Source organism: Cibotium barometz, chromosome 1, assembly GCF_041138505.1.
Source record: "Cibotium barometz isolate CiBa-2024 chromosome 1, ASM4113850v1, whole genome shotgun sequence".
Classification (NCBI taxonomy): domain Eukaryota; kingdom Viridiplantae; phylum Streptophyta; class Polypodiopsida; order Cyatheales; family Cibotiaceae; genus Cibotium; species Cibotium barometz.
The window spans coordinates 32,111,924-32,134,817 of NC_141046.1; the positions used below are offsets into that span (position 1 = coordinate 32,111,924).

General features: G+C 35.9%; 1 protein-coding gene across 2 annotated transcripts; it reads left to right on the top strand.

Moving 5' to 3' along the window:
* Positions 1–19,398: 19,398 nt before the first annotated feature.
* On the top strand, positions 19,399–22,423 carry LOC147641879 (transcription factor MYBS3-like). 2 transcript variants are annotated; one of them, XM_086800611.1, is made up of 4 exons: positions 19,399–19,761; positions 19,843–20,141; positions 20,418–20,626; positions 21,179–22,423. In XM_086800611.1, exons 2-4 carry the CDS (start codon positions 19,892–19,894, stop codon positions 21,860–21,862), a joined length of 1,143 nt encoding a protein of 380 aa, XP_086656737.1. In that variant the 5' UTR covers positions 19,399–19,761; positions 19,843–19,891; the 3' UTR covers positions 21,863–22,423. The 2 variants fall into 2 exon arrangements, with proteins under 2 accessions (XP_086656737.1, XP_086656730.1); XM_086800604.1 differs by having other exon boundaries at positions 19,409–20,141.
* Positions 22,424–22,894: the final 471 nt, after the last annotated feature.

The window sequence follows — 22,894 nt, forward strand, 5'->3', positions numbered from 1 at the left end:
AAGTGTTATTTTTCATCCTAGGTATAGAAAAATGCATACTAAAAATATTTTATTAAAAAAGTGTTACCTTCTTTAGAATTAAATTCTATGCATAGAAGGAAGCATATTGAAATTGTTATTTTGATTATAAAAGTGTTATTTTCATCATAAAATGATTTTTATGCATGAATGGATGCATAAAAGAAATTCTTTTATATTAAAAGAGTGATTTTCATCATAAATGATTTGTATGCATAAACATATGCATAAAAGATATTTTTATAATAAAAGTGTGATTTTCATCATAAATGATTTTTATGCATAAATGGATGCATAAAAGAAAATCTTTTATATTAAAAGAGTGATTTTCATCATAAATGATTTATATGCACAAACATATGCATAAAAGATATTTTTTATATTAAAAGTGTGATTTCTATCATAAATGATTTTTATGCATAAATGGATGCATAAAAGAAATTATTTTATATTAAAAGTGTGATTTTCATCAATGATTTTTTATGCATAAAAGAAATTCTTTTATATTAAAAGAGTGATTTTCATCATAAATGATTTGTATGCATAAACATATGCATAAAAGATATTTTTTATATTAGAAGTGTTAATTTCAAATGATTTTTATGCATAAATGGATGCATAAAAGTAATTCTTATATATTAAAAGAGTGATTTTCATTATAAATGATTTGTATGCATAAACATATGCATAAAATATATTTTTTATATTAAAAGTGTTATTTTTATCATAAATGACTTTTATGTATAAATGGATGCATAAAAGAAATTCTTTTATATTAAAAGAGTGATTTTCATCATAAATGATTTGTATAAATAAACATATGCATAAAAGATTTTTTTTATATTAAAAGTGTGATTTTCATCATAAATGGATTTTATGCATAAATTAGATGCATAAGAGAAATTCTTTTATTCTAAAAGTGTAATTCTTACTAAATTGGATTTATGCATGGGAAGATGCATAAAGAATTTAATTTAATCCAAAAAGTGTTATTCTTTTCAATTTTGATTTTATGCATAGAAAGATGCATAAAGAAATCTATTTTTATTTCAAAAGAGTTATTTTCATCAATTTTGATTTTACGCATAGAATGATGCATAACGAAATCTATTTCTAGTTCAAAAGAGTTATTTTCATCAATTTTGATTTTAGGCATAGGAGGATGCATAAAAGATTGATTTTTATTTTGAATTTATGCATAGGAAGATGCATAAAAGATTGATTTTTATTTTTCGAAAGTGTTATTCTCCTTAAAATGGAATTTATGCATAAATAGATGCGTAAAGAAATCTTATATCAAAAATAAGAATTCTCTTATATTCTATAAATAGATATGATGATGTGAAATGAATCAGATAGATAAAAATGAACGAAGAATGGATGGAGATGTATGTATGTGAAAGAATGGATGTAGATATATGTATGTGAAAGAATGGATGTAGATGTATGCATATGAAGGATGGATGTGAATGCATGTGAAGAATGGATGTGTAGCATGTGAATCGAGATGTGAATGAATGAAATGTGATGTGAAGTGGATGTGATAAGATGCAATGTAAACTGAATATATGTTAATGTATGAGAAGTGATGAGATGTATGGGTAGATGCAAGTGGATGAGATCTGATGAGGATAAATGAAGAAAAAAGTGATGAGATGCATGGGTAGATGCAAGTGGATGAGATCTGATGAGGATAAATGAAGAAATAAGTGATGAAATGAGATGTATGGGGGTAGATGCAAGTGGATGAGATCTGATGAGGATAAATGAAGAAATAAGTGATGAAATAGAAAAAGATATGATTAGATAAAAATGGGAAATGCTTATGAAATAAATGTGGATTGATGTAGATGAATGTATGAATAATGTGGATTGATGTAGATGAAGGTATGAATAATGTGGTTTGATGTGGATAAATGTATGGATGATGTGGTTTGATGTGGATGGATGTATGGATGATGTGGTTTGATGTGGATGGATGTATGGATGATGTGGATTGAATGTGAATGAATGTATGGATGATGTGGATTGATGTGAATGATGTAGACTGATGTGTGGATGATGTGGATTGACGTGTGGATGATGTGATTGGATGTGAATTGATGTGAAAATGATGTGATGTGATAGGGATCGATGAAGTAAAATTGTGGTAAGATGAGAAAAGATGGAGACTAATATGTAAGGATGTGGAGTGATTGAGAAAAGATGGAAATACTGTTGGGACTGTAATTGTATATGAAATCTGTTTTTTAAATGATTGTTTTATGTCAAGAATGTTGGGCTAGCATTTTGACCGTCTTGTGAATGAGGTCGTGGAGGTCTATCTGTTAAAGTTGCAACTGCTGATGGAGAGTCAATGGAGGACGTCTCGCGTAGCAAGGTCGGCCGAGGTCTTAACCAGCCCCGATTTGATTAAAATGGTGAGCTTCCGGTACAGTGGATGAGGGACCAAGGAAGCGGCCTATGAGTGAAGCGCTAGGTGACCTGCGAAGGATCCTAGAGGGTGCTGACCATACGGTGCTCGGGCTCTGGGTTGTCGAAGATACCCACAAGTACGTCGGGGAAGATATTGGAACAAGGAGTAAGAGTTGTTTTCTGAATTCGGGTGTGGATCTGGTTGATTGACCTTGCTAGTCCTCAACGGATGAGTCCATGACTCTTTTATATGGATCTGTTGGTGGATCTTGCTGATCTTCCATGGAGATTCCATTTTGTTATGTGAATATATTGCCGGTCACTTGAGTTAGGAACTATCGAAAAGACCCCTGAGTGAACAGGTGGTGAGCGTTCTGGTTGCCAATGATGCCATAAGTACACCGATGAAGGAATAATTGAAAATAAGGATTCAACCAGAGATTTTGAGGATTGTGATCAGTGACACAATGGTTTTATTAAAGGATTGTTTTAAAGATAGCTGATGCTGCTGAGAAAAAAAGGCAATTTCATATTGGGTGTGTAAGTGGTGTGACTAGTTTATGTTTGCATGAACTTCTGGCTAGGGGGCCTGGGAACTCTTTTCCCTGGTACCCAGGATAAAACCTAACCAAATTCCTACTTGGATCCCATCACTAAAGTGGTTGGGCGGTTGGCTAACCCATGGGACTGATGGATCCATAAATCGAGACTCAATTTCTGTTTAGTTCGATAGATGAAGTAAATTCCGGACAAAAATTGTTCTATGGAAAAGAATCAACGGTTGTGCCTCTCAATGAGGAAAAAAGCGTTAGTCTCTATGATCCAAGTACAGTCTTTTTCCCTGATCTGACTATGGGACTTACGGGTTCGATCAGATGAGCTCAGTTAGTTAAGGCTTTTGACTACGTTAGGGAAAAGTTATCCTGGTGGAATCGCCTGTGCTTTTCGGACAAAGGAAGTTTTTTCGGGTTCAGTTTTAGAAAAACCGATGGATTATTCTCTTGTCCGGATATCCGTGGTGGGCGAGGCCCCGAGTGTGGGACCCTGCCCCGTGCAAGAAGTGTTACTTCCACTCTACTAGCACCCTTGAATTTGTTGCGCGGTGGGGACATGGATCTTATAGTTGGTATCAGAGCTATTTGGCTAATGAGGATTAATCGAGAAGCCAAATATGTCAAAAAATTATCAAGAAGCACTAAAAGGTTGTAATTGTGTGATAAAATTCATGCAATTTGATATTCAAACTAAAATATTTGTAAATTGGTAATTGGGTCTTTAGATGGAAGTACCGCAATTGTATGGAATCCCTGACTTGCTTGAGGCCTAGACATGATGGTATTTACCTTAAAGTTCTAAGAACCATGACTACCCATATATACCGAGGGTATAACTACAGCTCTTTATTACTGGCAGTATATACGAGTAAATCTAAGACTTGAAATTATAAGCATTTATGCTATCCAGCTGATGAATTCGAATGTGGTTGATATGATTATTAAATTCTGGTTGAGAATTGATGAGTTGATTTAGATTCTGATTGAAAAATGACGATCCCTGAAATTTGGTTGAAATGTAATAAGCTGAGTGAAACCGCAATGAGGATGAATGGGACGAGTCCCTGTGATGATGTTCTTAATTGGACTGACGTTAATGACTTCAGCCAATCACTATGAGATTAGTGGATTGTGCTGGCAGATTGCTACTGTTAACTTTTGTCCAGTGGATCAAGTTAAGGGATGATAAATTAAAAATCTGAAAAATTGAAATCCCCATGGAGGACTGTTCAGATGGAAAAAATTAGTCAAATGGACCATTATTGTGTTAAAGATATGAATGAGATATTCTGAATGAATTGTTAAATTGATAATGCGTTCTATATGAGTATCTTTATCCCTTGATTCTGTGGGGAGCCGACCTATTTAGAGAACCTAGAATCAGTTGAATCAAAAATCGGATTGAATCATAAATAAAGAGACTTAACAAGAATTTTTGTATTGATAGGGACATGGATCGAGGTCGCCATGGTAGAAATGTTAACCCCCAACTCAATGAAGAAGAGCTTGACCTGGATGTTCATAAAACTCTTCATACTTCGTAGCCTGGACCTTTCAAGGGTGAAGGGAAAAACTTAGGCGAGGCTATGGAGAAGTGGATCGAATCAATGGAAGAATACTTCGATGTCACCGAGTACAATGAGAAGAGCAAAATGGCTCTTGCAAGGCTAAAGATAGCGGAGATAGCTAGAGTAGCATGGAGAAACCACTGCGAGACAAACTGTCTCGATCGAAATACCCAAACCTGGGCTGATCTCAAAATTTACCTAAGGATGAGGTTCTGTCCTCCCGGCTTTTTAGAAACAAAGATGAACAAATTCTTAGAGTTAACCCAGGGGAGTAGATCTATTGAAGCATATCACCAAGCATTCGCCCTCCTCCTCAGATACTCGCCTCTGCTGGGGATGAAGAACAGCTGATGGCCAGGTTCATTCGGGGACTGAACGAACCTTTGAATATCCTGGTGAAGAATGCCAAGCCAGTTTCCATGGCCGAAGCAGATGGCGAAGGATTTCGCCAAAGCCTTTGATGTCAAAGTCCCGCCAAAGCCAGCACCATCACCTTTCAAAAGGTTTTTATTCCTAGAAGATGATTCCAATCTTCCTCCGCCTAAGAGATATCAGGGTCAAACCCAAGATATGGAACGTTCCAGAATGGAAGAAATGTCCTTTTCCCGAAACTCAATCCCTTGGATTTCAACTTCAGAAGTTCCACCCTTGAACAAGAGAGTGAAATGCTATAACTGTCAAGGGTTTGGACATCGCAGCATGGATTGCCCAACTCCTTTTGGATCAAGGTTTTCAGGGCAGGAAAATCAGGGATCAAGATTCCAGACTCCAGCCCCTTCTGTCTAGAGTAATCAGGGTTCTATTCGCCAAAATCAAGGAAATCCCAGAGGTAGACCCTCTATCTAACAACCTGCAGTTTCAATCCAAAGTAATGCAAGACCTCCACCTCAGAATAAGGGAAGTCAAAGAGAGTTGTTCCCAAATCGGCCATCCACTTCCAAGGCAGTAACGCTGGAAGTGATTGAAGAAGAAGAAGAAGATGAAAGAGATCATACTCCACCTGCGAGATGAAGACATCTCGCTTTTTTTAAGTGGGGTAGAATGTAAGATTCCTTCCCAGCCTCTCAGGATGTTCAGTATCTTCCCCTGTAGTCAAATCCCTCTTCAGAAATATAAAAGATTTTGTTTCTACTTGTTTTGGCCTAGAGAGAGAAAATATTTTAGAGAGAGGTTATTCAGATTTTGGATATTTTTGGATGGAAAAATATCTCTTCATATTTAAATAAGTTTTCCCAAAATAGAAGTTCAAAAAGATTTTTAGAAGATGCATTCGAAATAAATTATAATATGTTCAAAAGGCCTTATCCTGGGGGTCCAGATTTTTTGAAAATTTTAAATTAAGATTTCAAGGGGCCAATCAGATTCATCCAAATGTGTGGAGGAGATAAATGGAAGAAATAAAGAAAATCCCCCCAAAAATGAGTAAATACTCACATAAAGTGTAGAGTTGACTAAGGACAAGGATATTAGTTAAAAAAGAGGAGATATTTAGTGAAATGATGAATTTTTGACACCTCAAGATGGGGATTCCCCCTCATGAAGGAGGCGCCTACTTCACATGTGTGGTGAAGTTTAAAATTATCAAAAATTGAGATATTTCATCTCTCCTCTCTCCAAATTCAAGTCTAGTTCCAAAAAGTAAGCTAAACTGACCTAAAAATGGTAAAAAAATTGACCAAACTGATCTGGAAAATTCTAGAATCAGTTTGCTTGATTAGAGGCTCACTTTTTCCTATAAATAGAAGCCTCCCCCTTTGTTGAAGCTTAATAGTGTTTTTTGCACTGTTACCCTGCTTCTCCCAAGAGCCAAAAACTGTGAATTTACTCATAATTCATTAGTTTTTTGACCTTCCCTCTTCTAAAGATTGGTAGCCACTCTTGTTTCAAACAAGAGTAGATCCCTCAAACCATCAAGCCAAAGGAAAGCTCTCAAATTCCTTTGTAAGTTGAAAATTCTCTCTTTTTTTTTCTGTTCATTTTATGGTTTTTATGATTTTTGTCTTCTCTAAAATGAATATGATGTTATGCCTCATTGAAAAAAGGCATTCCCCTCTCTTCTTTAGTAAATCCAACCATTCTTTATCCTAGATGAATGATTAATGGATAAAAAATTCATAATGGTCCTTTTAAATAAGTTAGAAAATGTTTACATTAGAATGATTTAAATACTCTTGGTGAAATTCTAATTAATTTTTGAGAGTTAAAAATTAAAAAATGGTCAGCCATACAAAGGAGGTTATGACAAAATTTTCTAAAATTGTGTAAAATAAGTTTTACTTTTTTATTCAAAAAGAGTAATTCCCATCGTATATGTATTCTTAAAGTGTTATTTTTCATCCTAGGTATAGAAAAATGCATACTAAAAGTATTTTATTAAAAAAGTGTTACCTTCTTTAGAATTAAATTCTATGCATAGAAGGAAGCATATTGAAATTGTTATTTTGATTATAAAAGTGTTATTTTCATAAATGATTTTTATGCATGAATGGATGCATAAAAGAAATTCTTTTATATTAAAAGAGTGATTTTCATCATAAATGATTTGTATGCATAAACATATGCATAAAAGATATTTTTTTATAATAAAAGTATGATTTTCATCATAAATGATTTTTATGCATAAATGGATGCATAAAAGAAATTCTTTTAGATTAAAAGAGTAATTTTCATCATAAATGATTTGTATGCATAAACATATACATAAAATATATTTTTTATATTAAAAGTGTGATTTTTATCATAAATGATTTTTATGCATAAAAGAAATTATTTTATATTAAAAGTGTGATTTTCATCAATGATTTTTATGCATAAATGGATGCATAAAAGAAATTCTTTTATATTAAAAGTGTGATTTTTATCATAAATGATTTGTATGCATAAACATATGCATAAAAGATATTTTTTATATTAAAAGTTTTAATTTTATCATAAATGATTTTTATGCATAAATGGATGCATAAAAGAAATTCTTTTATATTAAAAGAGTGATTTTCATCTCATAAATGATTTGTATGCATAAAATATATTTTTTATATTAAAAGTGTTATTTTTATCATAAATGATTTTTATGTATAAATGGATGCATAAAAGAAATTCTTTTATATTAAAAGAGTGATTTTCATCATAAATAATTTGTATAAATAAACATATGCATAAAAAAAATTTTATATTAAAAGTGTGATTTTCATCATAAATGGATTTTATGCATAAATTAGATGCATAAGAGAAATTCTTTTATTCTAAAAGTGTAATTCCTACTAAATTGGATTTATGCATGGGAAGATGCATAAAGAATTTAATTTAATCCAAAAAGTGTTATTCTCTTCAATTTTGATTTTATGCATAGAAAGATGCATAAAGAAATCTATTTTTATTTCAAAAGAGTTATTTTCATCAATTTTGATTTTATGCATAGAATGATGCATAAAGAAATCTATTTTTAGTTCAAAAGAGTTATTTTCATCAATTTTGATTTTAGACATAGGAGGATGCATAAAAGATTGATTTTTAATTCAAAAGTGTCATTCTCACTTAAAATGAATTTATGCATAGGAAGATGCATAAAAGATTGATTTTTATTTCGAAAGTGTTATTCTCCTTAAAATAGAATTTATGCATAAATAGATGCATAAAGAAATCTTATATATCAAAAATAAGAAATCTCTTGTATTCTATAAATAGATATGATGATGTGAAATGAATCAGATAGATGAAAATGAACGAAGAATGGATGGAGATATATGTATGTGAAAGAATGGATGTAGATATATGTATGTGAAAGAATGGATGTAGATGTATGCATGTGAAGGATGGATGTGAATGCATGTGAAGAATGGATGTGTAGCCATGTGAATCGAGATGTGAATGAATGAAATGTGATGTGAAGTGGATGTGATAAGATGCAATGTAAACTGAATATATGTTAATGTATGAGAAATGATGAGATGTATGGGTAGATACAAGTGGATGAGATCTGATGAAGGATAAATGAAGAAATAAGTGATGAAATAGAAAAAGATATGATTAGATAAAAATGGAGAATGCTTATGAAATAAATGTGGATTGATGTAGATGAATGTATGAATAATGTGGATTGACATGTGGATTGATGTAGATGAAGGTATGAATAATGTGGTGGTTTGATGTGGATGAATGTATGGATGATGTGGTTTGATGTGGATGGATGTATGGATGATGTGGTTTGATGTGGATGAATGTATGGATGATGTGGTTTGATGTGGATGGATGTATGGATGATGTGGATTGATGTGAATGAATGTATGGATGATGTTTGTGGTTTGATGTGGATGGATGTATGGATGATGTGGTTTGATGTGGATGGATGTATGGATGATGTGGATTGAATGTGAATGAATGTATGGATGATGTGGATTGATGTGGATGATCTAGACCGATGTGTGGATGATGTGGATTGATGTGTGGATGATGTGACTGGATGTGAATTGATGTAGGAATGATGTGATGTGATAGGGATTGATGAAGTAAAATTGTGGTGAGATGAGAAAAGATGGGGACTAATATGTAAGGATGTGGAGTGATTGAGAAAAGATGGAAATACTGTTGGGACTGTAATTGTATGTGAAATCTGTTTTTAAAATTACTGTTTTATGTCAAGAATGCTGGGGTAGCATTTTGACCATCTTGTGGTGAATGAGGTCGTGGATTTTTTTTTAATTTTTATGAAAATTAAACAGAGGATTAAGGAGATCTCGTATTTAATTATAAAGATTCTATATGCATCTAATTATGCATAAAATCCAATTCTGATGAAAGTCACACTTTTATCATCATAAAAATCCTTTATGTTGAAAATCACTCTTTTATCATGAAAGACTTTCTTTTATGCATATGTTTATGCATATAAATCATTTATGATGAAAATCACTCTTAATAGAAAAGAATTTCTTTTATGCATATGTTTATGCATAAAAATCATTTATGGATGAAAATCACACTTTTAATATAAAAAATTATCTTTTATGCATAAAAATCATTTATGATAAAAGTAACACTTTTATAATAAAATTATTCTTTTATGCATAGAAATCAATAATGATAAAAGTAACACTTTTATAATAAAAAAATATTCTTTTATGCATACTTTTATGCATAGAAATCAATAATGATAAAAGTAACACTTTTATAATTTAAAAAATATTCTTTTATGCATACTTTTATGCATAGAAATCAATAATGATAAAAGTAATATTTTTATAATAAAAAAATATATTCTTTTATGTATAGAAATCAATAATGATAAAAGTAACACTTTTATAATTAAAAAAATTCTTTTATGCATACTTTTCAATAATGATAAAAGTAACACTTTTATAATTAAAAAAATATTCTTTTATGCATACTTTTATGCATAGAAATCAATAATGATAAAAGTAACACTTTTATACAAATAAAAAAAAATATCAATAAGTATCTTTCATAGAATTTAATTCTATTGCAAATCATTTTTTTATAAAAATTAATCAATATGCATCTTTCTATGCATGAATGAAAATGACACTTTTAGAATACTCTAACGATGGGGATTACTCTTTTTGATTAATAAAAGATGAAATTTATTTCATAAATTTTCAAAAAATTTCGCCATAACCTCCTTTGTATGGCTGATCATTTTTCAAATTTTAACTCACTGAAATTAATTAAAAGTTCACCAAGAGTATTTAAATCATTCTAGTGTAAACATTTTCTATTTATTTAAGAGAACATAATGAAAAACTTGATTTTATCCAATAATCAATCATCTAGGATAAATAATGGTTGGATTTACTAAAGAAGAGAGGGGAATGCCTTTTTTCAATGAGGCATAACATCCATTCAATTTAGAGAAGATAAAAATCATTTAAAAAACCATAAAAGAAATAGAAAAGAGAAGAATCTCCAACTTACATGGATAATTTGAGAGCTTTCCTTTGGCTTGATGGTTTGAGGGTTCTACTCTTGTTTGAAACAAGAGTGGCCACCAATCTTTAGAAGAGGGAAGATCAAAAACTAATGAATTATGTAAAATTCATAATTTTTGGCACTTGGGAGAGGCAGGGTAACAGTGCAAAACACTATTGAGTTTCAACAAAGGGGAAGGCTTCTATTTATAGGAAAAAGTGAGCTTCTAACCAAGCCAACTGATTCTAGAATTTTCCAGATCAGTTTGGTCAATTTTTGACCATTTTTGGGTCAGTTTAGTCCACTTTTTGGATCTAGTTGAAACAGGAGAGATAAAAATATTTCATTATTTGGGAGTTTAAAACTCATTCAAGCATGTGAAATAGGCGCCTCCTTCATGAGGGGAATTCCCCCATACTGAGGTGTCAAAAATGTATCATTTCACCTAAATATCTCTCTTTTTTAACTATTAATCTTGTCCTTAGTCAACTCTTCATCTTATGTGAGTATTTACTCATTTTTGGAGGATTTTCCTTTTATTCTTCTATTTATCTCCTCCCTACATTTGGATGAATCTTATTGGTCCATAGGAACCTTAATTTAAAATTTCAAAAAAATCTTGACCCCCAGGATAATGCCTCTTACAGATTATACTTAATTTCTAATGCACCTTTTGAAAATCTTTTTGAACTTCTATTTCAAGGGAACTTATTTTAATAAGATGAGATATTTTTCTATCCAAAAATATTTAAAAATTGAATTACCACTCTCTAGAAGATTTTCTCTCTCTAGGCTAAAACTGGTAGAAACAAGATCTTTTATATTTCTAAAGAGGGATTTGATTACAGGGGAAGATGCTGGACATCTTGAGAGGCTGGGGAGGAATCTTACATACACTTCATACATACTCCATCTAGAGTCTGTCTAGATCGCCATCTAGGCTCTACTTGAGAGCGCACAAGTGGACAGCACCATCACTTGTACCTCTTTGGTATAATCAAAATTTTAAATTATCTCCATTGTGTATCTATTGCATTGTCTATTGTAGTTTGTATTGCTATCTCTTTCCGTTGTGCTATATTCTTATATGGTATCAGAGCTTAGGTGCTCTTAGCAGGAATAGGACATAAAGTTTTTCTTTGCATCATAGAACCCTAGGAGTGATGGCTTCTACCTCTGTTGCTGTTGCACCCGTCTTGCGCATTTGTCCACATGCCTTCACAGAAGACAAGCTTGATGGAACAAACTATACTCTTTGGAAATTCAAAATCAATGCCATTCTAGACTCTTATCATTATGAACTCCTAGAAACTATTCTGGGAATGGATGCAGAACCAGTGGGAAGTCCCAACCCCAATAATCCTCCAAACATGCTTCCACCAAATGCTACACTTCTTCGGGCATGGAGAAGGCGCAATGCTGATGCACTTTGTGCCATCCTCACCAGCGTAAGTGATTCGGTTCTCACTTTGATTCAACATACTTCGAAGGCTATAGAGGCTTGGATTATACTGAGAAATCACTATGAGACTCGCAATCAGACCTAGATTTTGAACTTAGAGAATCAACTTGTTACCGAAAAGTTTGTTGACGGAGAATCTGCTGAAGCATTTATCTCGCGGATCAAAAATCTGTGAGATCAAATATGGCTGTTGTAGAGATTACACACACCAGTGAGGAGTTGGCCCCCCCCGGTCCGAATTCTTCCACAGAAGTATGATGGCTTAGCTACATCACTAAACACTTAGGTTAGAGTACCATCTTTATCATTTGAAGAATTTAGTGCTATGCTCCTTGAGGAGGAGATGCGGATGAAGACCCATGATGGTAGTGAATGCTAAAGGTAAAGGCATGACATCTTCTAATGAGAAGAAGAAGTTTCAAGGGAGCTGTTATTACTATGACATGAAGGGTCACGCTGTCAAAGATTGTAGAAAGAAGCAGGCTGACAAGAAGAACAACACCTTGAAGGAAAAGGAGTCAGTAAACAATGTCGAGATTGAGCTTGAACTTTGGGTCGCCAACCGCCGCAGATCAAGCAAAATAGAGGAACAGAGAAGAGAATCTTATCTCATTGTCAATATGGCCTTGATGGCTAAGATAATGGGAATAGTGAAGAAGCCAGCCACCTTGGATGAAGCCTTAGCAAATCCAAAGGGGAAGTCACGATGCAGTCTGACATCATAAAGAACAACACTTGGGAGCTAGTTAATCGACCACCAAACAGAAAGGTAATTGGTACCAAGTGGGTTTGGAAAGCTAAGTATAAGGCTGATGGCTCACTTGAAAAATACAAGGCTAGGTTGGTTGCACAGGTAGAGGGTTTCTACTTTGATGAAACCTTTGCTCCCACAGCTCATATGACAACTATCAAAGGCGGTACTTGCCTTGGCTGCTCACAAAAAGTGGCCAGTCTTTCACATGGATGTCAAATCATCATTTTTGAATGGCCATCTCAAGGAGGAGGTATATGTAGCTCAGCCACCAAGTTTTGAGATGCCCAGATCAAAAAACAAAGTTTGCTGGCTGAAGAAGGCATTGTATGGGCTGAAACAGGCCCCAAGGACATGGTATCACAGGATAGACCAATTTTTCAAAAAGATTGGGTTTATAAGAAGTGCTTCTCATGCTAACTTGTATGTTCTAAAAAGGCATGGCAAGATTGTTTGGTTGTCTTATGTAGATGACTTAAACATTTCAGGTGAAGAGATGATCCAAGAGATAATGGATATGTTGAGACATGAGTTTGAGATGACAGACTTGGGTCATGCATTTCTGTTTGGGGATTGAGGTCTGGCAAGAGTCGGGTAAAATCTTCATTTCGTAGCAAAAGTATGCTTGGGAGGTTCTCAAAGCATTTGGGATGACAAACTACAAGCCTGTGTCTATGCCAATGGAAGTGCACATAAAGCTTTCTGCAGAGGATTCTTCATCACTTGTTGACATCAGGAAGTACAATAAGTTGGTGGGGAGTTTGAGTTTTCTCACTAACACTAGACCTGATATCATCTTCACAGTTGGTGTGTTGAGCATGTTTTCCAACAAGCCACGAGAGTCATTGGAAGGAAGGGATGAGGGTTCTTAGGTACATCATAGGTACTCTTGAGTATGGCATCACTTACAGCATGGGTGACACTCTGACAGGTTATTGTGACTCAAATTGGGTAGGAGATTGTGATTCTGGGAAATTCGTTTCTGGATATTGTTTTTTGCTTGGTTCCGCCCATGCTTTATCTTGGACACATTGAGATTCAATATGATTATGTGCGGGAGCTGATAGAGGATGAGATAGTGGAGCTGGAGTATTGCTCTATAGAGCAAAATTGCACCGACATCTTCACCAAGGCTCTTGGGAAGGACCAGCTCACTCGGCATCTTCATCGACTTGGTGTTGGGCCAAAAACCTAGTTCATCTTCTGGTGGACATTGAGGGGGGGGGGGTGTTAGTATACACTCAATGCCTGCCTCTCATCATGTATCTCACTTTGATGTATAATGCACATTTGTTAGGCCCAACTTGTCAGACACCACAAAAGGACCAAGGAAAGTGTATTCATATAGTGATGATATAAATTAGATATATGAGCTTGTAGTGATTGATGCTCTCCATGCATATACTATCATGGGATATAAGGTTCAAGGTATCACAAAATGCACTTGCCATTAAATCAATGAGTAAAGGGACCAACACAAGATGAGATTATGGAGGAGTCCCTATCGGCAATAATCCAAGTTTGCACATGCTCTTATACCATAACCTTGCAAGTGTAATGCAGCAAGTGTAAAGAGTTGATCTAGTTCATTAAAACCTAGTAATTGTATCCGTATTTAAAGTTGGATTGACTTTGGGTAATAAAAGAAGATGATTGGAATAGAGGTGCAAGGTAAGGTGATTAAGCATGGACTCAAACAAATCCATTAAAGAGACAACATGATAGAAACGTGGAGGATATATCACAAGATAGAAACATGGAGGAGGATGTATCACACACAAAAGATAATTAGTGGTGGTGAATGCCCAAGGATATAACAAGATAATTAGTTGGTGAATGCCCAAGGATCTAACAAAAACCAAAAGACAGTGCCCAATGTCTTCAATGTTGGGAGCCATTGAAGACTGTGTGCTTATGTACCTTATGAGACAACCCTTTATGCCACAAGTCAACAGTGATCATCTAAACATTCAAGCCATTAAATCTAGATACACGTTACCACACAAGGGTTTGTAGAATCCAAATAAAATTTGGGTGCCAAGAATAATGCAATCAAGGCAAATGAAAAATGTCCATTGAGATTCCACAAGCAAAGTGAGGAGGTGTAAGCAAATGATGAAGGTTCCATGCCAATGACCTCGCATGCAATGGTCACAAAATTTAGCTCCAAACATCCTCCAAAGTAACATACTTATATGAGCATCAAGAAGTGTGTTCATTGAGCCCACATAATTTTTTCTTCATGCTTTGATCGAAACCCGATGGGTTGAGGACCTCTATAAAGTGACGACCGTGTTAAAATAGATTGAGGGTTGCTACTATGGAGTACATTGCAAGTAACATCTACCACTAGGAGGTTAACAAATTAGAAGTAATTACCTCTGTACTCAAAGGTATAATAATTAAAGATATGGAAAACCATCATTTTGGTTTTTCTAATATTTACATCAAATCCTTTTGTTTAAATAGTAAAATCATCAAATGCGTTGAGTTGTTTTTGCAAGAAATCAATTTATGATGAGGAAATTAGCAAGTGATTGTTGTACCCAAGCACTCTAAAAACTTAATCCTTACTAAAGAAATGCTAGAAAAAAATTCTTGTACATAATCTAATCTCACACCCAGCCACATGACAAAGTCTTTAGGTACTTTAAAGAATTAATTTCTTTAGGCACTCTAAAAACTTAATCCTTACTAAAGAAATGCTAGAAAAAATTTCTTGTACATAATCTAATCTCACACCCAGCCACATGACAAAGTCTTTAGGTACTTTAAAGAATTAATTAAGCATTGAAGCATGATCCCACACACTAGTTATATGCATACCAATAGCACATCATAGGGATGTTCCAAGTAACATACAAACAATACACATTAAAATGTATAAAGCAATACACATCATAGGGATGTTCCAAGTAACATACACGCAATATACATTAATATGTATAAAAGCTTTGTTATTATGTGAAGCCATGGAACAAATGCACAAAGATATTCATAGAATTTTTATACTAAATCTCAAAGCTCGTGAAGGAGACTACATAAGTATACTTCTTCACCTTGTTTTGTAAAGATACATATTTTTGAATAGTTTGTTTTAGGTAAGTTTATGAAATAAGTAATTTCAAAGTCACTTTTTGCTATGCATGGGATAGATTACATATTCTTATTTGAAACCCTTTACTTCTCTTCCACAATACACAATGTCGTAAGGTAGTGACACTAACCGATTTTACTCTTATAAATCCTTAAGTAAGCTCCTAATGCTTTCTTTATACCAAGAATTTCACATCATGCACAATGCCACTTATGAAAAATATTAGCAAACTTATGAACTCATGGATGATGACACTATGCTTGAAAAAGTTTATGGCACTAATCTTGTTTTCAAAGCCATGAATACCATGGTTCTCATACCCTTGGCTAGAGGATAACAAAGTAATTAAGTTGGCTAAAAAATATGATCTCATAAAAAATATTACTACTTCTTTATCTTTTTTTTCCATTCCCAATGGAGATAGCACAACCATGTAGCAACACCTTAACTTATTGAATAATAAATACCTTAATTTATTCCGTGACTTACATCTTTTTCATATGGAAACCACACCACCTTGCACGTGGTAGTTTAGAAGTTCTGTACGTAAAAAACATAAACATGAATACCTAAGAGACTAAATAGGACTTGATGGAGTACTAATAGTGTAGAGTCCCTAAAAAAGTAAATTTATTTCTTCTTGTAAGAATCTCACCATGATTTATGAATGTGACTTAGAAGAGATCCTACTTCCTTCACTCATTTAATAATAAAGATACAAAGCTTGTGTCACCATCATCCAGGAAGATTCTACATGTGGGAGATAGACACTCTATTCCCACATTTTCTTACTCAACAGTCATACCATAAAGAGCTTCTATGTGTAATCCAACTATACGTCCATAAGTCTAAGCATTATCTTTTTAACTAGCACCATAACCTCTTTTTGTTAATTGATATACCAATCTCCATGTGTGCACACCTATGTATGCATGCATCTATACATTTGTGTGTGTGAGATTCTCTGTGTGTGTGTGTGTGTGTGTGTGTGTGAGAGAGAGAGAGAGAGAGAGAGAGAGAGAGAGAGAGAGAGGAGAGAGAGAGAGAGAGAGAGAGAGAGAGAGAGAGAGAGAGTGAGAGAGAGAGATTCTTCATGTGCTTATCTTTCTTAATTAATGATAAGATATTTGATCACATGCTAGGATATGGAGTGATTGGATATGTGCATGTGTGTTTACGCACGTGCACGTGCACGCACGTGTGTGTGTGTGTGTGTGTGTGTGTGTGTGTGTGTGAGAGAGAGAGAGAGAGAGAGAGAGAGAGAGAGAGAGAGAGAGAGAGAAATCCCCTCCCCCACCCTCTAAGTGGAGAGCTTGCGCCACTTGGGGGGCAGGGGCGGGAGGGGGAGTTTTTTCTCCCTCCCCTCCCCTACCCTCCAAGTGGTGAGCTCATGTACATCAGATTCTTCATGTGCTGATCTTTCTTAATTAATGTGACAAGAAATTTGATCACATGCTAGGATATGGAGTGATTGGATATGGGTCAATATCACATCCTTAAAAAAAAATGAAGTCTTCTTCAACAAGACCTATATTTTATTATGTAATTATGTTAATAATTTACATATATATGATCCAAAATTGTACTATAGCATATATTGTACTTTAAAAAAAATGAAGTCTTCTTCAACAAGACCTATATTTTATTATGTAATTATGTAATTATGTTAATAATTTACATATATATGATCCAAAATTGTACTATAGCATATATCCTACTAGATCTTCTTTTGCACTTCCTAATGAGTTGACACATTGCAATCGCCTCTTTAAACCTTATGTGAATCATTATTTATGTACCATTTTAAAAGAAGATTTAAAATGTCTTAGATATGTACACATTGACTCTTATACAAATCTTTTCACATGCAAAAATATACAATATTTAATCTAGCCCGCAAGCACAACATTGCTTTAAAGATAAAATAAAAAACTTTGGGCACTAGTCCTAGATATCAACTTCTCAATATGTGTGTGCACTCCCTTTGGACAAACTTTTCACAAATGTTATGGTGAATCTTCTTTTGCACTCATTTTAAAGAGAACAAGTTGCAACCAACTATGCAAAACCGATTCAATGGCCATAAATGATTAGATTTGAATTGAAAGTACAACAAATAGCTGTGCCGGCAATTCATACACATGGAAAATTAAGCAAGACAATCAATAATATTTAATTAAACTTTGCAAGATTACACGAGAGAGAGAGAGAGAGAGAGAGTTCAAATGGCACGTGGCAATGCTTTAATGTTGTTTTTTCAAGTGTGGTAGAGTGTCAAAGGTGGCTAAAGAGTGGCATATACCTTTCACGGACAAGATTGGTGAGGTGCCTAGATGAATGGGATGACACATGAAGACATGGGCGGTGGAGGTGTCTAGTGTGAAGCATAAGAGACTATTGAAAAGAAAAGGAATGAGAACAAAGAACAACCGTGAAAGTGAAACTTAAAAAGGAAAAGTAGAAGTGAATAAAGTATGGATGAAGGGTAATGATGATGAGCAAAGGCTATAGGAGTTTAGTAAGTGGTTAAGGGTTATTCTCATTAATCAACCTACATCTAGCCAACCCCCTAGCCTAGAGTGGTAGGGAGCCTTTGTTAGCTCTATGCATGCCATGGACAATGACCTCATGACTAGAGAGGTAGGGCTTCACTAATTGTGAATGATGAAGAAAAGAAGAGGCATTCAGAGGTTGGAGTCATCAAATGCATGCCATGGTCAATGACAACCTACATCTAGCCAACCTCCTAGCCTAGAGTGGCAGGGAGCCTTTGCTAGCTCTATGCATGCCATGGACAATGACCTCATGACTAGAGAGGTAGGGCTTCACTAAGTATGGATGATGAAGAAAAGAAGAGGCGTTTAGAGGTTGGAGTCATCAAATGTAGGGAATGTAAGTTTGAGGATGACAAATAAGGAGAGAATGGAGATGTTAAAAGTGGTGCAAAGGTAGGCTGTTCCAAAAGTCCTTACTGGTTGTGCTATTATAATGTTTATCTAAGGCACACCTCACACACTTTCGGGTGGAAATGCCCAATAAAATGAAAATGCATCAATGACCCACGTTCCCGTCCATAGAGGATAGAGGATGGGCATTGCCCATGTGTATACAATACATAAAGACTTTGCACACATTTCGACTGATTATAAAGGCAAAAACTTGAATGAGGGAAAATTGTAGCTTGTAAGATGTGGGTTCAAGAGGATGGAGGTAGGCTATGGCTTCATGAGTTGGAGATGGTGTAGAAGTGGGTGAGATCACTGTTGATTTTTGTTGGGTTGTCATGCCTCTTTATTTATTTTTGTTGGGTTGTCATGCCTCTAAACTTGACCCAAATGTATTGTTTTGCATGTACACTTTAGAAGACGTATGTAGCTAAAAGAACTTAGTTTTCAGTTAGTACATATACTTATTATTGATCAAAAAATAAAAATAAAAATAAAAGAGAGTCTCACCTTAGAAAGGGAATGGATTTGGTAGAGGAAATGTTTTTAGATAGTGGCCAAAAATTAGGCTTGTTAATTAAACCACTTAATTGAGGTGTTTAAGTCTAATTAGGGTATTCAACGAGGTGGTCAACAAACATTTATTTATTACGCTACTAGATAAACTGGGGAGCTTATCCATCTTACATCAACACTGTGGAGATCAACCGCTTTCAGGGGTTTTCTGTTCACCAACTCAGGGTTGCTCTGTGCACCATCTTAGAGTTTAACTCTGTGTTATCTTGCGAGAGGCTTTCTGGTTTTAGGGGTACCTCTCTGATTCTTCTTCCATAGCCACTTCTTTCCATCGAGCTTCAGGGTTTCTAATTTTAGGGCTAGTTTTGAATCTTGGGATTCGAAGGTATTGAGGAACTTGTCTTCGGCCATAGCCATCTCTCTGCGATACTCTCTGCATCATTAGCTAGTTCTAGGTTTGGTTAGTTCTGACCGAGGATCTAAGGGCGATCTTAGGGTTCGACTCTGTCACAGGTATTCTGTGCTGCACCAGGGTTTTCGGAGAGCTTTCTAGTGTTTTTGGCGTTTTAGGAATTTTGTGGCCATGTCACGCAGATGCTCGCACTGCGGCCACAACGGCCACAACTCCAGGACATGCCTAGACATGAAGGGAGGGTTCAAGCTCTTTGGGGTGCAGCTTTCTGCGGAGTCTCCATCGGCTGCTACCGAGTGTTCATCTTCATCTTCTACAGTGATGAGGAAAAGCTTCAGCATGGGAAATCTGTGCAACTATGGCGGTGCCTCTCCCCCCTCTGCTTCCCCCCTTGAACAGCCTGATTTGGGTGACACTGTTGAGGGCTATGCCTCTGATGACCTTGTCCACACCGACAGTAGCTCTCGCGAAAGGAAGAAAGGTAATTGAGGGAAAGTTTCGTGTTTTTTAGAGAATTTTCGTTTCTTTTGTAAATCTGATTAAACCATTTATCATAAGAAATCGAAAAAAATTGCTAATTTTCTAATGCCAAGCTTTGTAAAGCACCGAACATCCATGGCTATAATTTGTTCAAATATTTTTAAGGAGCAGAGCAGCAAAGGATCTTATAATTTTTGTGAGAGCTCTATTGAAATGTTGGTATTTGCATCAAAGGTTTGGGGGATGTGGGAGCAATTACATGTATGAAATGCTGCAGGAGTACCTTGGACTGAGGAAGAGCACAGAACGTTCTTGATCGGACTTCAAAAGCTGGGTAAGGGGGAATGGCGAGGAATTTCCCGCAACTTTGTGAAGACTAGGACACCCACCCAAGTTGCTAGCCATGCTCAGAAGTATTTCCTAAGGCGGAACAATCTGAACAAAAGGAGGCGAAGGTCCAGTTTATTTGACATTACTCCTGACACGGTATGTGGGCCTGTGTTTGGTCTTTTGAAGTTTTGCTCGTCTTGCATATGGAATTGATGCTAATTATGCCAATCTACCTTTTCCCTTTCAGCAATGGGCTGGGGGATGTCATGTAGGACTCCCCAGCCCGTCTGTTCAAAATGAATTGATGTGTGTGTACTCTATAGAATCTGTGCTTTCTTTTTGTCCAGCCATCATATATTTTGTTGTGTGTATGTGCGGATGCGTGCATGTGCATGGCTGGTGCTATGGGATGACACGCCCTTTTGTATATTTCATCCATTTGTAAAGCATTAAAAGGTGGTTAAATTGGTGGGGTGTGCCAGTGTGCTATTTATGTGCATGCGCTGGCTACTGTGTGTGCATGTTTTTTTTTTGGCCAATGTGTGGTTAGTGGACCATTCATGCATATGGTTTCTGCACTAAGTTTTGTACAGGTGCCAGTGGGTGAGACTCTGGTTTCTGTTACTGTGTGTTTAATATGCAGCACTTCCACTTATTGCTTGTGTGGGCTCATAAATTTGCACTTTCTGCATGCTATATCTGTTACAGGTGTCAAGCTTGCTTGGGGAACCTGTGTTGGAGGAGACCGGCTGTGATGAGGCTGATGTCTGTCCTGAGTTAAGTCTAGGTCAAAGTATTCCATACGGAAGCAGTCTTTGCATGGAAGCATCTATGTTCTCTCGGCACGCTTACCCTATTGGAGGTTTCTCTGTGCCCATACGACGACTTCCTCTCAGTTGTCCGCCCATGATGGTCTCTGAAATGACAGAAGAGGTTGGTGAATTTGCTGAGGCTAAAGATTTGGAGATTGGTGAAATGGGGGAGACTGTCGAAAATGGTCTTTTACAGCCGCCAACTGGTGTAGATATGCTGGAATCTGTCCCAGAAGTCGATGATAAAGAGAGAGGGTTGAATCATTCGGCTCTTCAATTTCTTCCGATACCAATGTGGCTGGGGCACGGACTATATGGCACCGCAAATCAAGAGTTATGGTCTACGGAGTCCAAGATTTTGAAGCCTACTCCAATCATTCCAAGGCCTCCAGTAAAGGTAGATGACAGGATGAAATTGTCAGAGCTGACCATCAACACGACTCGGCCTGTGATGGAGCCGACACCCTTATCCTATAAGCTACTGGAGGAAGGCTCAAGGCATTCGGCATTTCACACGACATCATCGTCCACTGGCAATGATGGACAGGGAAGCCTGAGTAATGCAATCAGTGTGCTGTGAGATGTATTCTATTAGGCTGCATTGTGGACCAGGACTTTGGTGTGAGCACAGAAGTTGCCAAGTGGACTGTGTGGAAGGCCTCAGAATATCAAAATCTTCTTAGGAAGACATGGTTGTACATATAGATTTTGGGGCACTCAGTGGATGTGGGTAAGATGTTACTTGGGCCATAGCGGACCACATTCAAGCTATTTATTTTATCACTCACGAAAGGGAGTATACAGAACCTCCAAAGGCATCTTTTGTGCTGTTTCTTTACAAGGAAAACGTGGTATTCCTTGTAGGAGGGTGCCCTAGATATATGAACATTTAATTGTCCTACAGAAGCAGAATAGGCCTATTCTTTTTTAGGGTGCCTGTTTGTTAAGGCGTTATTGAAATCTGGGCTTAGACCTTAACTCTTTAGTTCAGACCATAGATTTGACCTTTCCCTTTGAGGTTCCACTGTTTTTTTTTTTGGTTTTATCCCAGGACATTGTTCCTTTTCTATGTTATGTGGTTAACACTGAATGCCTCTTTGGTTCTGGTGTATGTACACTGTATAGGAGCTGCCTTTGCACAGTCAGGGGTCAATGTGGCTGAAATTTTCCAAATGTGTATATTGCATCTAGAAACCAAAACCCTCCAACCCTCACCTCCTCTGCCATTCAAGCTTTTTATTATCACTCACAAATGGAGCATATAGAATTGTACAGAAAATGGCAGGCATCTTTTGTGTGGTCCTTCAGAAGGAAAACCGGGCATGGGCAGCCTACACATTGCAACATTTTGTTCTTGGGGCACCTGTTTGTTAGGTGGAGGCATGTATATAGGTTTGGCCTCATACAAGTAAACTTTTTAGTTTAGACCCATAGTAGCAATGAAACGCATTTCGCTGTCCCTGAGGCATACGAAACGTTTCGAAACGTTTCGTTGTTTTTGAAACGAGTTTTTTTTTTGACTTTTTTTTTCCCAAAAACTGCAATATCCACGTTAAAAAAAACGTGGCTGCCGTTTTTGTGCGTTTCTGTGCGAGCGCCGAGCAGCCTGCAT